Genomic DNA, 16,714 nt, shown 5'->3' with positions numbered 1-16,714 from the left:
ACATAGTTTTTAGAAATCATTTGGGGAGAGTAAACATAAGAACACCTTGCCCTAAACATGTATTTCATTGTAAAAGAAAACATTCCATAATGCATTTTTTTTCATTTGTTTGGAAATAAACTTTAAAAAGCTTTGGAGAAAAATGAGGAAACCCCACCCCATTCCTACCCCCCTTGACCTTCACATCTGTGATCCAGACTTTTCTCTCTCTGTTTGAGAGCTTGGTTTTCTCTGTTTTTGCTCAGAGCAGAGTGACTACCTTCCCAGAGTTCTCTTCTGACCACCACAAAAACAGCAGTTTATGGAATGTTCTCTTTGAGTCACTCTCCACATTGAACATTAGCACCTTTTGTCTTTTTTCTCAGACAGGTTCTTCCTTTTCATGCTGTTGCTTTCATATTTTGTTTAGAAGGTTGTGACCCTCATTCCTAGTCTCTATAATCTTTTTGCCTTACTTCCACACACATCTAATTATTGGGCAGATGTCTTAGATTGTTAGATCTGAATCGTGTGAAATTCCATTGCAATAAGTCATAGATAAAAAAGCCAGTAAGAATTCATTTGGTTTACTGCCTTGCTTACAAGGAGGGCTGTTTGCGAAGTTGTCCATCATCAGACTGGGCATATGGTATGATAGCATTTATCAGATTCTACTGATTTTTCTTGTGTAGAGTTCAACGATGCATGTTCTCCATACTTGCTTTTGTGTTCTTAAAAGGCAAAATTATTTATGAAATAAGTTTAATATGGAAAAAAACTTGTATGGCAATACACGTCAGCTTTTTTTCAGTGACAATACACGGAAGCTAGAAGAGTAGTCTATTTCTTTTGAAATGTGTTAGAATGTATGAAGTAAAGTAAACTATATGCTTACTGTTACATGTACACTGCTTCCATTTTGAAACCCACTGATTCCCTTTTGAAATTGCAAGAGTCTGCTGCAGATTAAGCTTTATATATTTAGAACTGTGTGATCTTATCAGAGCCAAAACAAAGATTACATGCAAGAGAAATCCTGCCTTGTGCTGCAAATGAGCAAAAGGAAATAATGCTATCTTTCTTCGCTAGTATTTTGAGTATTTTCCAGTTTTTTTCGTTAGAGAGATTACTAACCTCCTGATCATGCTAAGGTATGGGAATGATGTTTATTTGTATTAACAGTGTCCTGTTTGCTTTTAACAGGTGATGTCATTGTGGACATAAATGGCACGTGTGTCTTGGGCCATACCCATGCTGATGTTGTCCAGATGTTTCAATTGGTTCCTGTCAACCAGTATGTGAATATGACTCTGTGTCGTGGATACCCTCTTCCTGATGAAAATGAGGACCCTGTTGTAGATATTGTTACAGCCACTCCTGTCTTAAATGGTCAGCAAATAGTAAAAGGGGATACTTGTATGATCAACCAAGAGTTAATACCCGGAACAATGGTTTTGGACCAGAATGGAAAGCCAGGGCATATCTTACTCAATGGACGTTTGAATGGCCCTTCCACAGACCTCAACGAACAGAGGGCCTCAGTGTCTTCTTCAGGATGCTCTCAAGCAGAACTGGTCACAATTCCTCTGATCAAGGGACCTAAAGGTTTTGGATTTGCAATAGCTGACAGCCCTGTAGGGCAGAAGGTGAAGATGATCTTAGATAGCCAGTGGTGCCATGGTCTTCAGAAAGGGGATATAATTAAAGAGATTTATCATCAGAATGTGCAGAACTTAACTCACCTTCAGGTGGTAGAAGTACTGAAGCAGTTTCCAGTTGGAGCAGAAGTGCCACTGCTTATCCTAAGGGGAGGTAGGTAATGACATTTTTATGTATTTTAAAATATCTGTCACTTTTAAGCACTGTGTAATGGTGTAAATGTAAGTTTATCACTCTTTTGCACTGTGTATTTTTATATTTATGGGTGATAATAAAAGTAGAAAATGTCATACTCTCTCTTTTCATTTTTTTAAAAAAGATACTAAGAATTGTGAAACACTGTAAGATCTTTTTTTCAACATACACTGTCTTAATACATGTTGATAGTTTAAATCAGTGTGGTTTTGACAGGTTCATTCTACCTTGAAAATGAAGTGCAGTTGTCCAAGCACAGACAAAATCCTGCTTCTCAGGAGCCAACATGCAAAATTTGATTATGCAGTCTTAAGAGGTGTCCAAATGTATAGTGAACAAACAGCTTTCCAAAATATATTGTAGATATAATACATGAAAGGTGAATACTTGAGTACTGCCAGATAAGAACTTCACTTGTAGTTTTCTGGTTTGCCTTTCATTTGTCTTGATCTACTGTCTGTCCTTGTCTGGTTGCTTATTTTGGCTTCTTAACTTCACCTTGCCGAGGGTCACATAATCAAGTGTTAAGCATAAGTGTAAGCTTTCTTTTACTGGTGGGCTCTGCATTGTCATAAAGTACTATTTGTGATATCAGTTTGTCCAACTTGCCAGGTCACTTCAGCTCTAAGTGATCTTGGTTAAAGTGGCTAAATAATACAAATCCCTCTATTGATCTTGTATATATTTATGTACAACTTTTGGGGGAGTTCAGATTTGGAATTGCCCTCAGTGTGAAAACTGACTGATAGGATTCACTTTTCCTGTGGTAAGGAAAATTCCTTTTTTGCAAGATGTTTTGGCCATCTGTTACATGGTTAGCCTAGGTACTAATGTTAACTATAGATCGTTGTCCCCTCCACCCTTGGGTGGGTGGGTGGGTGGGTAGGTGGTGAAGGCAGAGGGAACACTCCAGTGGAAATATCAATTTCTATTTATTGTGTTTTTCAGAGGTTTAGCTGTATTGCAGCAAAAACATCTGAGAGTCCCATGACTTCTTAAAGACTAAGAAACTCATGGACTAAAGTTCACGTCATTAGATACTTCAAATAAAGTGGACTCTAGTTTACAAAAGCTTATAACTTAATACGTTTGTTCATATTAAAGGTGCCACAATATTCTTTTTTCTTCCTGTACTATACCTGTAAGCTTTTCTTTCTGTTGGAAAGCTGATATGCTCCCTGTCCCTCTTCAGCTCAATGGTTGATTACTAAGAAGATAAACACATTTTTATTGTATTTAATTGTATGAGGCACCCAGAACATTTAAAATAAATGTTGGAATAAAAGGATTTTGAATTCTCCTGTGAGAATGGAAAATATATGTATTAATTTATACCACTCTGTCTGGGGCAGATGAACTTGTTCCATGGTTCTTGGAACAAATTGAAAGATGCTGATTTACTGAAAACAACCTGTTTATAATGCCATCTGTTTGTAGGTTCACTGATTCTTATGTCTATTTTCAAAATGTTCAGGAAGTTGGGATTAATTGCTACCTAAAGTGCAATTAAGCCATGTTACTGTTGACCTGTTTTTGGAATCTACTTTGTTATCTGAGCTATACTGTCATGGTTCAAGTTATAATACTAGCCGGACACCTGAATTTACTGCAGAATTCATTAACTATTGTGATTTTAGTAGTAGGCTTTTAGAAGGCTTTTTTGTGAGGAGAACAAATTAAATTATAGAACGGATTTTTCTATAATGTAAAATTAACCAAAACAGAACTCTTCGAGTTCTTGGAAAGAACTTGTGCTGCTCTTTATCATCTTAAAAACTGCAGTAGAAATAAGACCTCTTTGGTAGGGATGTGTAAGGTTATAGGTGGCCTGCTCACTAGAAACCTGGAACACTTTCTCCTTGGCAAGCTTACAAGTGGATTTGTGAATGCTTGGACAAGACCTCTAGAATACAGAGTTCTAACCTGCCAGATGAGTATAGTGGATATAGAAAACTGTAGAATATAGTGGTGTGATGGGTTATATTAACATTTATTCTCTATTTTAGGCCCTTCCTCACCTACTAAAAGTTCCAATGTTGTGAGTATTGATAATGTGAGTATTGATCAGAGCTGTTTGAATTGACTGCAATTTTTTTGTTCATAAAGTAAGTTGATGATAATTCAGACTAGCTCTTTTAGAGCCCTCCAGGCAGGGCTGTCTTATGCATATGTGGTGCCGGGGTGCAAAGATCCGCCCATGCCTCCCCCAGTTGCCCAGTCCCAGGTGCGCAGGAGGGCGGAGCTGGCCAGCCGCCTCAGTGTCTCACTGGCTCAGTCGCCCCCAAACTCTTGGCACAGAACCCTCACAAGGCTCACAGCAGAAGAGCCCACTGCAGTGCTCCAACTGATGGGCAGGCTCTTCCCCGGACTCTCGGCCTGGCGCCCCTGAGAGCCCAGCACCTGGGTGTCCCACACCCCTAGCGCCAGTGGGTAAGACGGCCCTGCCCTAGGTTCCTTTTGAGATATAAGTTTTGCTCTCACTTCTACATAAGAATGGTGTGCAGTGAAAAACATCTCTCTCTGCTAAGGATTTGTGGTGGAAGACTGACATAAAATTTAAGTTGTACAAAAGCTGCTAGCCTCCACTGGTGTTTCTTAAATTTGGATGAAATTATTTATATATCTCCCTTAACTTTTGTAAAGGACAACTTATTCCTAAATTTCTGAGTGTAGTAAAAATCCCCCCTCCCCATCGGCTTACTTTCTGGTATTAATTTGAGAGGAGAATGAATTTTGCTTGTTGCCTCAACTGCGTTAAGTAGTTCCCAAACTCTGTTGTTCATTGGAGTAGATGATAGCAAAGGAAAGGCTGTGTAGATTGAATAGAATCAATGAACTGCCTTTCTGCATTAGAAAACAACCTTTACTTTGTTGTTTTCCTTTACAAGATAGGGAATAGGAAAAGGCCTAGCACAGGTAAGGGCTGGTGAGCATGTTAGCTATGCCACTTAAGGACAAAGTTTAAAACAGTTGTATCGCTAAAACAATTTTTGTGAGTATTAGTGCTGAGCCAAGTGAAAAAGAGATTATGAACCCTTCTTGAACTCTTTACAGCGCACAGTGGTAACTCTTACTTTAAAAATTCTGGGTACACATATTAGGCCTGGCAGTATCAATATATCGCCCAGGACCGGTATGAAGGGCAGAGCGCAATGGCAGCTCCACTCAGCAATATATTGCTGGTGAAACCACCACCATTCCTAAGTCCCTCTGCCTCCAGTGCACTGAGGGAAAAACAGACTGCAGTGACAGCTGAGACAGTTTCACCCCTCCCCATTTGGGGCCAATACAGCTTCTTTCAATATCACGGTTTATCGCCAAACCACATGGCTGGTGATACATTACAGTGTTGAAAACCTAACATCACCCAGCCCTAACACATATAAAATATATGTCAGCATCCTAGTAGAAGAGTGTGGTCTAATAACTCATGCAAGCACTATCCAGCTTGATTACCCTCCAAGATTAATCCAAAAAAGAGTTATGAGCACTTCTTTTATCTTTCAGTGTACCATGTATATTAATCTTCATTGTTTTTTTACCTGTCTCTGAATCTCATTTATGTGCAAATTGATAAGATGTGATGTTGAAACACATACTTCATATTTGCTTTGCCTTAGTCTTCAGTTTATGGTTTTCAGTAGGATATGCATGCATGCACAAGCGCACATTTTTCTTTGCTTTTTTTAATGAAAGTGCTGAATGAGACATGAAAAACTGTTCCTCTCAAGTATAGTTTAAGTAGGGAGACTGGGTTCTTTCATAATTGTCATGACTCCATTTTTTATTGTTACCACTCCTGGCAAAATACTCATCCAGTGAAGAGTATGATTGAATTTCACAAAAATCAATATCTTTCAGGTTGATCAAATGTACTTTTTTCTTATATCTACTCAGAAATTAGAGTAAGAAGTATTTAAAGATTACTTTCATGTATGGTACTTCATAGGGCCTTTTCTCTCATACTCAAAAAAGTAATTTCAGAGTTATGATGAACAAAAATTATGTTTTTGTCCTCTTATGTGAATGCATTTGGTTCATTTTCTATTAGCACAAGAATACTGTTCGGCAACTATTTTTAAAACAAGGAAATCATGTACAGTAAATGATTAGAAGAATCACTAATTTTATTTGAGTAAAGCTCTGAAGAACAGGAACACACTAGCTGATGTACTAAGGTCACTTTTTGAAATCTTTGGAGGAATGTATTAAAATGCACAGGCAGTTTTAACTTCACTAAACATAAACTAAATGCTTAGTGACATCTACTTTGTCAGCTAATTGGTTTTAAAAGGGCAAATTCTTATGCTTATAAACATGTGGAAAGTTTCCAACTGTAAAATCCTTCAGGGATTTTCTCTTTGCAGCCATGAATCTATTCAAATGCTTCTGCAGATGAATATGCGCTCGTTTGCAGACACGTTTCAGGCTTTGTCTCAATCTAGAACAAACATCTTAAAATCAACTAGTTTTATGAAACACTGAAAGCATACATTTGATCTGGAGCAGCCATTTTTGCTGTCACTTCTGCACAGAGTGAGGAGGAATTTTAGAGGGCTTTTACTTTCAGCTGTTTAATTCCTTGTGAATGATTCCCCCTTGTTATTCAGGGGGGACACTGCAACTGTAGCAGCTATTCACACAAGTACAGTGGTGCCCCGCAAGACGAATGCCTCACAAGACGAAAAACCCGCTAGACGAAAGGGTTTTCCGTTTTGGAGGTGCTTCGCAAGACGAATTTCCCTATGGGCTTGCTTTGCAAGACGAAAATGTCTTGCGAGTTTTTTCGACTCCCCCCCCCCCCTTTTCTAAGCTGCTTATCTGCTAAGCCACTAAAAGCCGCTAAGCCGCTAATGGGCTTGCTTCGCAAGACGAAAAAACCGCTAGACGAAGAGACTCGCGGAACAGATTCTTTTCGTCTTGCGAGGCACCACTGTATACTGTATAGAAAAACAAACTGCCATAGATTGCATGTAGATTAGTTAAATGCAAATGTCAACATTACAACCCACTGTAACCAAGCCATATTTTTCTATTATAGAAGCTATCAGTATTGTAACTGGTTTCATTTACTATATAATGCTTTAAAATATTGCAACAGTTTAACACCTGTTATTTTAGTAATTATTGCAACAGCTTTATAAAGTAGCTCAGTGCTATTATTTCCCCTGTATTATAGTTGGTGGGCTGAGGCAGAGAAAATACCAGCTTGCCTAAGGCCATATAGTGAGCTCAGGGCTAAAGGGAGATTTGGCAACTTCCTAACTCACAATCTTCACTATGCTACATCAAATGCCCCAATTGTGGGGAGGGCATGACAAAACATTACAGGATAAGGACAGGGTAATCTTTGACAGGCCATCCATAATCCTTCTGGGTTTTCCTCCAACCCTCTGGAGCAGATTCAAAGCTGGGGGCACATGAGGAGAGGAGATGGAGGGGAAGTTATATTGTGCAAATGAAACCCTTTCACAAAAGGGACAACTTCGTGGGATGCAACCCATTATTTTGGTATTTTGCCCATGGTTTCCCCACTTGCCATTTCATTCTCACAACTCTGTGTGGTAGGTTAGGCTGAGAAAAAGGGACCGGCTCAATGCCATCCAGTGAGCTTCAGTGGCACATACTTTCTGAGCTTGCAGCAGAGGTTTTATGTAAAGAGAGTAAAGCAGAAGTAGATTTGATGTGATGAATTTTTCAGGGACATTGGTAAGTGGAATCTTAAGGGGCTTATGGCCACGTGATGTTCTCTGAAGTTATCATTCTTTATTCCACTGTTTTTACTGCTTTCACCTCATGAGTTAACTACAGTGGTGCCTCAGGTTAAGTACTTAATTCGTTCCGGAGGTCCGTCCTTAACCTGAAACTGTTCTTAACCTGAAGACCACTTCAGCTAATGGGGCCTCCTGCTGCTGCCGCACCGCCAGAGCACGATTTCTGTTCTCATCCTGAAGCAAAGTTCTTAACCCGAGGTACTGTTTCTGGGTTAGCAGAGTATGTAACCTGAAGCGTATGTAACCTGAGGTACCACTGTACTCATATTTAAAGTTTCAAATCAAGGCCATAAACTAAACAGCTTGCAAGTTTCAGATCAAGACCATAAACCAGGGGTCACCACCCTAAGGCCCATGGGCTGGAAGCAGCCCACGGAGGTCGTTTGACCGGCTCATGAGCTGCCCCTGAACTGAGCCACCTGCTCTCCCGCTGCGCTAAAGTGGCGCACTGCACTGTGGGGACTCGCTTCTACAGCATCAAAAATCGCGTCCGCACACGCACCAATGCTGAAAATCGTGGGCGCGCACACGATCTGGCCCACGGAGGGATCTCCGCGGGACCGATCTGGCCCAGGCAAGATAAACCTTGCTGATCCCTGCCATAAACTAAATAACGTGCAGTTCTAGATTAACATTTCATTAGAAAACGCTTTCAAATACCACAAGCAGGAATAATCCTTTTAGAAAGCATGCTTGTTATGAGCTGAGTTGTTATGGTGCTCATTACTGCTTCTCCCACTTGTTTAAGCGAGTTGGTATATTCTTGCAACTTTGTACAAGTGTATATTTCTGGTTTCTCTCTCCCCACCCTCTGCAGAAACTAGATAAGCAAGAAAATTCAGGAAGCCAAGAGACCATCAGTGAATCAGCCCCACAACCCATGCCTTTTCCACCCAGTGTTCTAAGGTCAGCGTCCCCAAAGCTAGACCCTTCAGAAGTCTACCTGAAGTCTAAAACACTGTTTGAAGAAAAACGTGAGTACATAGACTTAAGATACATATTGCAGCAAAGCTACCGGAAATGCATTCTGATCTGAGAATTGTCAAGCTCAGTCCTAAAAGGAGGTGTAGTAGAAAATAGTATCTCTAAAGATTAACAGAGTGCTTTTCTCTCCCAATAAATACAGAGGTAAAATAGTTTTTCAGAACAGGTGATTAAGTTCCAGAGTCACTTACTGACTATGTACACTTGAGCAAAAGCTCCTATTTTATAAATTAGGGCACTGCTTTTACCACCAGCTACCCACATACATCAAGCCTTTTGTATTTTAACTGAAACAAATTTTAAAGGACCTAAGTCCCCTGTCCCCAAATAAGAAACACCAGAAGCACCCAGATGACAGCCATTTTATCTGAATCAATAACTGCATACACATTTTTTTAGTTCAGGAGTTTAATTGTATGATCCGTGGAAGATGTAGGTGAGCAAACAAAGATGTGAGTGGGGAAGTAGGCTGCAGTTGCCAATCAGCCCAAGAAAGCAAAGGGAAGAAGAGGGAACTAGATAGCAGGAGCTCACACAATGAAGCAACAAATCATTGAAGAGAGAGATCCTGAGACAATGAAATAAAATACTAGCACTGACAAGAAAAAAGTAACTTGGAACAAGTACTAAAATATTCAGAGGAGATGGTGTTGCTGAGAAATCCAAGACCACACTGCAGCCAGGAGAACTTTCTTGAATAAGTTCTCCAGCCATCTTGTTACAGCAGACAGCGGCTGTGAGCAACCAGCAGCATTATTTAATGCTGTTTGTATTTGTTTTCAAAGTCGCTATTTTGCCCATCATTTATTGAAATGTACAATGAGTGGTGTGAAAAATGCCAAGATGCTTCAGGCCTTTGAAAAGGAAGAAGAAGCTAGATGTGGATTTTTAGTAACCCATTGCAGATTCACTATCATCCCTAATGTATAGGTGATTAGGAAGTTATGACAAGAAAGTATATGACATAGGAAAGAAAGCTGACTTATGGGCAGAAACTGGCCCTGGTGGTGGAGGAGATATGGATGGTCCAAAAGGAGGAAGATATTCCAGGCTTCAGTATGTTAAAAACAGGATGATGGATCCTAACATTGGCTTCACCAGGACCCTTAACTTCTCTTTAAACTACTAGATGCCTGCAGGGACTCTTTATATATCTTATTGGACCACCCGACCATAACAGCTGAGAAGTCTTAACACACTCTAGCTAAAGCTCATCAGGAATAGGAAATAAATGTTGCCCTCACTGTAATAGCATTACAGAACTGAACCTAAAGCTAAACTATTATAGGCTCTGGTGCATCACTTCTAGTTCCTAGACATTGCAATTCAGCATCTGACAAAGAGGACTTTATCCAGTGAAAACTTATGTAATCATAAAGTAAGATGTTTGAAAACATTTATTTCAATTTAGCAAGAGGTGTATTTTGTATTTTATTGTATCTTTGTTTATTATTGTTGCTTTAAAACAGCTTGTACGAACAGATGCAATTATATGGCTGGCTGGCTGCCTGCCTCCGTTTTTAAATTTCATACTAAAACATTAGAAAAGACAAGGTGCATCACTGGTAGGCAAGCATATATGCAATAAATTTCAGTAGAGTTTAAAATCCTTGCATATAGATAAGATCAGGGATATGATACAAACTGAGTGGAAGAGAAGGTTCTTTTTGTACAAATTATAAAATTAGTTTGGTCACCATATAGTCACCGTCTCTCTAAACCAGTGTTTCCCAACCTTTTTTGGGCAAAGGCACACTTGTTTCATGAAAAAAATCTCGAGGCACACCACCATTAGAAAATGTTTAAAAAATTAACTCTGTGCCTATATTGACTATATATAAAGTAACTCTCTTTAATAGGAATCAAATAAACACAAAGAAAGTATTTTATAATTACTTTATTATGAAATAGTAAGTACCGTATTTTTCGTCCCATAGGACGCTCCGTCCCATAGGACGCACCTACTTTTTTGAGGGGGGAAATAAAGGAAAAAATTTTTTCCTTTATTTCCCCCCAAAAAAACCAGGTCAGGGAACAGTGGGATGGCGGTGCTGCGCCTCCCCGCTGTCCCCCGAGCTTGTGGGGCTGGCCCATGTCTGCCTGGCGCGAGGGGCGCTCTGCTTCAGGGCGCCCCGCGCGTCCGGCGGCAGGCTACAGTCCGCAGCATGGGGAACCCTCTGTTTCAGGGCGCCCCATGCGCCCCATGCGCCGCCCGCAAGCCTTGCGCTCCTGGGGGGAGATCCCCCGGGTGCGCAAGGCTGGCCGACACCAGCGCGGAGCACGGGGCGTCCTCTGGAGGGCGCCCCGTGCTCCGCGCTGCAGGCTGCTGCCCGCAAGCCTTGCGCTCCCGGGGGGAGATCCCCCGGGTGCGCAAGGCTTGCGGACACCTGCGTGGAGCACGGGGCGTCCTCTGGAGGGCGCCCCATGCTCCGCGCTGCAGGCTGCTGCCCGCAAGCCTTGCGCTCCGGGGGGAGATCCCCTGGGTGCGCAAGGCTGGCCGACACCAGCGCGGAGCACGGGGCGTCCTCCGGAGGGCGCCCCGTGCTCCGCGCTGCAGGCTGCTGCCCGCAAGCCTTGCGCTCCCGGGGGGAGATCCCCCGGGTGCGCAAGGCTTGCGGACACCAGCGCGGAGCACGGGGCGTCCTCTGGAGGGCGCCCCGTGCTCCGCGCTGCAGGCTGCTGCCCGCAAGCCTTGCGCTCCCGGGGGGAGATCCCCCGGGTGCGCAAGGCTTGCGGACACCAGCGCGGAGCACGGGGCGTCCTCTGGAGGGCGCCCCGTGCTCCGCGCTGCAGGCTGCTGCCCGCAAGCCTTGCGCTCCCGGGGGGAGATCCCCCGGGTGCGCAAGGCTTGCGGACACCTGCGTGGAGCACGGGGCGTCCTCCGGAGGGCGCCCCGTGCTCCGCGCTGCAGGCTGCTGCCCGCAAGCCTTGCGCTCCCTGCGTGGAGCACGGGGCGTCCGACTCGCCTCCCTCCCACGGCACACCAGCCGACGTCCCGCGGCACACTAGTGTGCCGCGGAACACCGGTTGGGAAACACTGCTCTAAACCACCTGAGCTTTGGCCTTAAAATTTATTCCTTAGGTAGCTATAGAGCAGGCATAGGCAAACTCAGCCCTTCAGATGTTTTGGGACTACAACTCCCATCATCCCTAGCTAACAGGACCAGTGGTCAGTGATGATGGGAGTTGTAGTCCCAAAACATCTGGAGGGCCGAGTTTGCCTATGCTTACTATAGAGGGTTGGAACACATGTGATTACCTTCCCTGACCACAGACACATCTCTCTTCTTCAGAAGAAGGGTGTCTCATAATGCTGTTAATATTGTACTCTTTCTGTCAGCAGATATGATACTAATGCAAATATCTTAACACTGCCCCTCAGAAACTTATTAGCCAGCAATGATTTTCATATGTGAAGTAGGGAAGATCAGTAGTCAGCTTCTGACATTGACCTAGTTACTGTTTTGTAACTGTCATTAAGATTTTGTTGGCTGTCTCATTTCTATTCCATCTTCAGCAGTGTTTTTCCTAATTTTGTCAATAGAAGTTTGATTATAGAACTCCACCAGTTCTGTCCTTAAGATGTGTTTTCATCAGGATTGCATATTATCAGCAGGCATATGAAGGCGGCCCTGTTTAGGGAAGATTTTAATATTTGATGAATTATTGTATTTTAATACTTTGCTGGAAGCCACCCAGAGTGGCTGGGGAAACCCAGCCAGATGGGCGGGGTATAAATTATTATTATTATTAGTAGTAGTATTATGTGATTAGACAAATTTCTTTTGACAATTAAAACCAATTTTAACTATAAACTCCGAATTAAAATGATGGCTGAAATGCGGTGCTTCAACACCACAACCTAGTGCAGCTTGTAAATATTTATGGGGAAACATTGGACTTACAATATTTTATATCCTGCTGTTAATAGTAATAATTAAAATAAAAATACAATAATAAAATCACAAAGGCACAACTCTTCAGGATCCTTCTCACAGGATGGTCCAAATGGAGCAGAAATAGACATCTGGTGTTATCTTTGTCTGCCTCTCTCATAGTTCCTTCCCAGAGGGCAGCTGGTGGTAGATGATCACGAGAGGGGACAACCTAGTTGAAGCAGGTTCTGTTATATTCTCTTGGACCACCCAGTGGTCCCTATTCAAATCATAGTTATTTTACATTTAAAAAGATGTACATAAATTGATATGGTCTTGTTTCATGCCACTTTACACTCCCTGTATATAGAGATAATATCAGTCAGTGTAAGAAAAAGTCTCAATGAAGCTGGCTCAGAATATTCAGCTGTCACAAGCTGGGAAGTATGAATTCCCATTAAAATTTGTGGCAATTATATGAAGACAGCTACAGAAATCATAATTATCCTGGATTAATACTAATATATGTATCATATTCCTACAAGGAATTACATAATTTTAATGACAGTAAATTCTGGAAGGCTTGTGAATAACCTTGATAAGTTTGCCTTGAAGATAGTCCTATCTGAAACCCAGTCATTCAGTTGTTTACTAGCATACCTTGCCCACACTTAACTAGGTAAGTTATTTGTGATTCAAAGACAGAGACCTTTTTTAAAAAAATCTGCCCTGTCACCTGGAAGCAGTCTTTGTCAAAGGCAGTCAGATCACTGGCTTATCACTAGAATTTTCAGAGGGTTAGCCATGTTGGCTTGCTGCAGCAAAAACAATGCAGACTAGAAGAAGAGTTTGGATTTGATATCCCGCCTTTCACTCCCTTTAAGGAGTGGCTCACATTCTCCTTTCCCTTCCTCCCCCACAACAAACACTCTGTGAGGTGAGTGGGGCTGAGAGACTTCAAAGAAGTGTGACTGGCCCAAGGTCACCCAGCAGCTGCAGGTGGAGGAGTGGAGACTCGAACCCGGTCCCCCAGATTACAAGACTACCACTCTTAACCACTACACCACACTGGCTCTAGACTAACTAATGTATTATGTCATAAGCTTTTGTGGATTACCGTTCATTTCTCTAGTCCACAAAAGCTTGTTCCATAATACATTTTTTAGCCTGTAAGGTGCTGCAAGACGCTGTTCCCTACCAGCTGAAGAAATTTGCTTACGGTAAAATTTGTTAAAAGGTTAAATCTGAACCTGAACCTGCTTCACTTGTCTGACTTAACATTTGTTTTTGATCTACATAATTTGGCTAAGTGGGAAAGTTTTGAGAGAGTTGGTAAAGTGTGCCCCAAGAGTTTGGTTTTAAGATGGTTCTTAGCAGTTCTTAGGTAGATTCTTATAGCTGCTAGACCTTTTGGAATGTCAAAGTGCCATTTACTAACTTTGTGAAAAGGATAAAGTATTTGTCTAAAAGCTAATACCTATCTTTTTTTGTTTCAAATATCATCTTCACCAGAGCCTACTATAGTTACACTCTCTGAGGTCTTGTTCTCTTCCCAGATTTTACTAAGGGAAGTATTGGGAGCAAGATTCAGGATTGTACACTCCCTCCCCTGTCCATCTTACCATGGGAGAAGTGAATGAGCCCAGAAAGCCATTCACTTGTCTCCGTGATGAGAGGAGCAGGGGAAGGAAGCAGATGAGTCCAAGGCCCACTCCCAACCTCTTCTCTGATAACAGTCTGAATGGTGTAATAACATCTAAATAGGGCCTAAAACTAAAGTTACCCAAATCTCCTTGTAACTCACATTATTCTGAACTTTTCTTTAGATTTTTCTGAGGCTTTAACAGAGTATTTGTAAATAGTTTGCAGCCATTATAACCCAAGCTTCCATTTTAACCCACGGCAGTTTAGTTCACTGAGTGGATTAGTTGCGGCTCGAGTGTTTTTCAGTATGTATATTTTTGTATGTATATTCCGCTGCTGGGGTGTTAGTCTAATTAATGATTTAATACTGCAGGTGTCTTAACATTTAAAATGCTTTCAGAAATGAGCATTTCTTTTTTTAAAAAAAATCTATAAAACAATTAAGTTTTCATTTTTTCTTATGCTTTTTTGCAATGTGCAAGCATGGCCCAATGCAAACATAACTCCCCATCTTATCTTAATTAGCTCCAAATACAAAAGATTTGGATGTTTTTCTTCGAAAGCAAGAGTCTGGCTTTGGCTTCCGTGTTCTTGGAGGAGATGGTCCAGATCAGTCAGTGAGTAAAGACATTAGCTGTTGTAAATCCTATTTGTCCTTAATATTGTCTTTGCTAATCCACAGTTATAAAGTACGGTAACTAAGTTATCAGTATCTGGGTTGCAATTTGTTTATTCCACTGAATATTTTGCTCTTTTTCATGTTAGTGTAACTGTGCTTGAACAGAATTTTTACAGAAGTTCTGATAATCAGTGGCTAAAATTTAAAAAGAAATACTTTTACCTATGGCTTGATTCGTTGATAGGGAACTCATGAAACCCCTGAAGATGATTTGGGGTGAGAACTATTGGCTTTCTCCATATGAAAGCCATCAAATTTCGAGGCCCTAAAGTCTTGCACACTTTTTTTTATCGAAGCAATCAGAAGAAGGGTATCTATACCACTGTGTGTAAAAGACTTCTGGAAGGAGTTTTATCATTTACCAATCACAAGGCAGAAGATAGCTTTTCAAGTAAAACTGAACAGTGAAATGGAGAAAACAATGCACTCCTCACTGAGGTGATATTTATAAACTTTAGCAATAGATGAGAGACAATATGAACAGACATGCTAAGGTCAAATCTGAATAAGGCGAAATTAATTTATCCAGGCAGAAAACTGCCAAGAAGTACATAATATATTTAACGATTAGCATGTTGTTTATTTATCTGCAAAAGCCAGTTTTCTTTGAAAATATATATTTAAAAATTATCATTGCAAAAACTGTGTCTTGATTAGATTACAGTACCAATACAACTAACAGCTACACTGAAAATGTGATTGGTTTAAATTTCAGATGGAATGTGAAGTCCTGAAGGGCCAAATTGCATGATTCATTTAAAGGCCTGTTTGTTGGCAATCCACATCTCCCAGTAAAGTTGAATTTATGCATATACTTGTAGTGAAGTCATTATGTTTCACACTGCCCCTTTCCTCACAAGTGGCAACCAGCGGAGCTGGAGCAGGGAAATGCTAAGTGGAAGGACATCATCTGTATGCTTTAGCTAAACTTTACCAGTCTTGGCCCTTTTTATTTGACAAATTCTGAAGCATTCCTTGTTTCCTCTAGTTGGACACCCCTGCTCTTGTTCTGCATGGGAACACCCAAACGTGCTTATTGTTGGGCTGCTTCCTACATTAGGGCCGGGATCCATAGAGCCCAGTACGTGAGCAGAAATAACTTCAGTGCGTTTGTGTGGGAGGAGTTGGGGTTGTTTGTTTTCTGAATGCATGTCCTCCACATTGCATTAGACACTGGTCTGGAAGGTCTCCTGATGCTCAGGAACAGTTTTGCATTGGGTGTAAGGGGCTGCAGTGGGAAAGGGAAGCTAGAAAAGCCATAATGCACCCACAGAACACCCCACATGATCCTTCTTCAGTATAAAAAGACCCTTCTGCATCGGAGAGGGTGACTACAATGTTTCATCCTGTCATTTCTAGGGTTGTAAGTGGTGATAAAGGCAAGGAAGCAGAGGTGTGAATCAAAACTCCCATTGATCAAGTTTGTTTGTTTTTAGTTTGACATACTCTTCCACATCCCATGGGATTAAGTGTAGATAACCAAGTTAAAACCGTAGTACTCTCAATTGTGGTGTCTGGACCACTATGTCTTTCCCTATCCATAGCCACTATCTAAGCTAACTTAGCTTAAAGCACATTAACAGTTTCTGAAAGCTTCAAGACTCAGTCTTTTCAGGGAAAGGGTATTCCATAATGGAGATGCAGCAATGTGAACACCTCTACGTGTTCTTGAAGTCTTGATGGTACATAGATTGTAAAATTGAATGGGTATTCTAGGTTGAGGTCTTGATAGTTCATTCTTACATTATCTAAGACTCTAATGCACTAGTGTAATGTGCTTAGAGTGACACATCCCAGACAGAAAGTAGGTTGTTGCATTTTGCACCAGCTGATGCTTCTGTGCTTCAAGGCAGCCACAGAGGACATAGTTTTGCAATGCGAGATGCAGATGTTACTTTTCCTGCTGCTTTCGTTTTTGTTAAAAC

At 41.4% G+C, this 16,714-nt stretch overlaps 1 protein-coding gene across 4 annotated transcripts in view; it reads left to right on the top strand.

Moving 5' to 3' along the window:
- Positions 1-16,714, top strand: part of MAGI3 (membrane associated guanylate kinase, WW and PDZ domain containing 3) — a 128,943-nt gene that overhangs the window by 70,618 nt on the left and 41,611 nt on the right. For all 4 annotated transcript variants that reach the window (XM_081864883.1, XM_081864882.1, XM_081864885.1 and 1 more), the window contains exons 10-13: positions 1,183-1,791; positions 3,840-3,886; positions 8,425-8,581; positions 14,636-14,727. In XM_081864883.1, the coding sequence (XP_081721009.1) occupies positions 1,183-1,791; positions 3,840-3,886; positions 8,425-8,581; positions 14,636-14,727 (905 nt within the window). The remainder of the gene's footprint in view (positions 1-1,182; positions 1,792-3,839; positions 3,887-8,424; positions 8,582-14,635; positions 14,728-16,714) is intronic.

The sequence above is a fragment of the Podarcis erhardii genome (assembly GCF_964252035.2).
Source record: "Podarcis erhardii genome assembly, chromosome: 6".
Lineage (NCBI taxonomy): Eukaryota > Metazoa > Chordata > Lepidosauria > Squamata > Lacertidae > Podarcis > Podarcis erhardii.
Note: the sequence above shows the minus strand (reverse complement) of the source record. Positions and strands in the feature narration are given on the sequence as shown.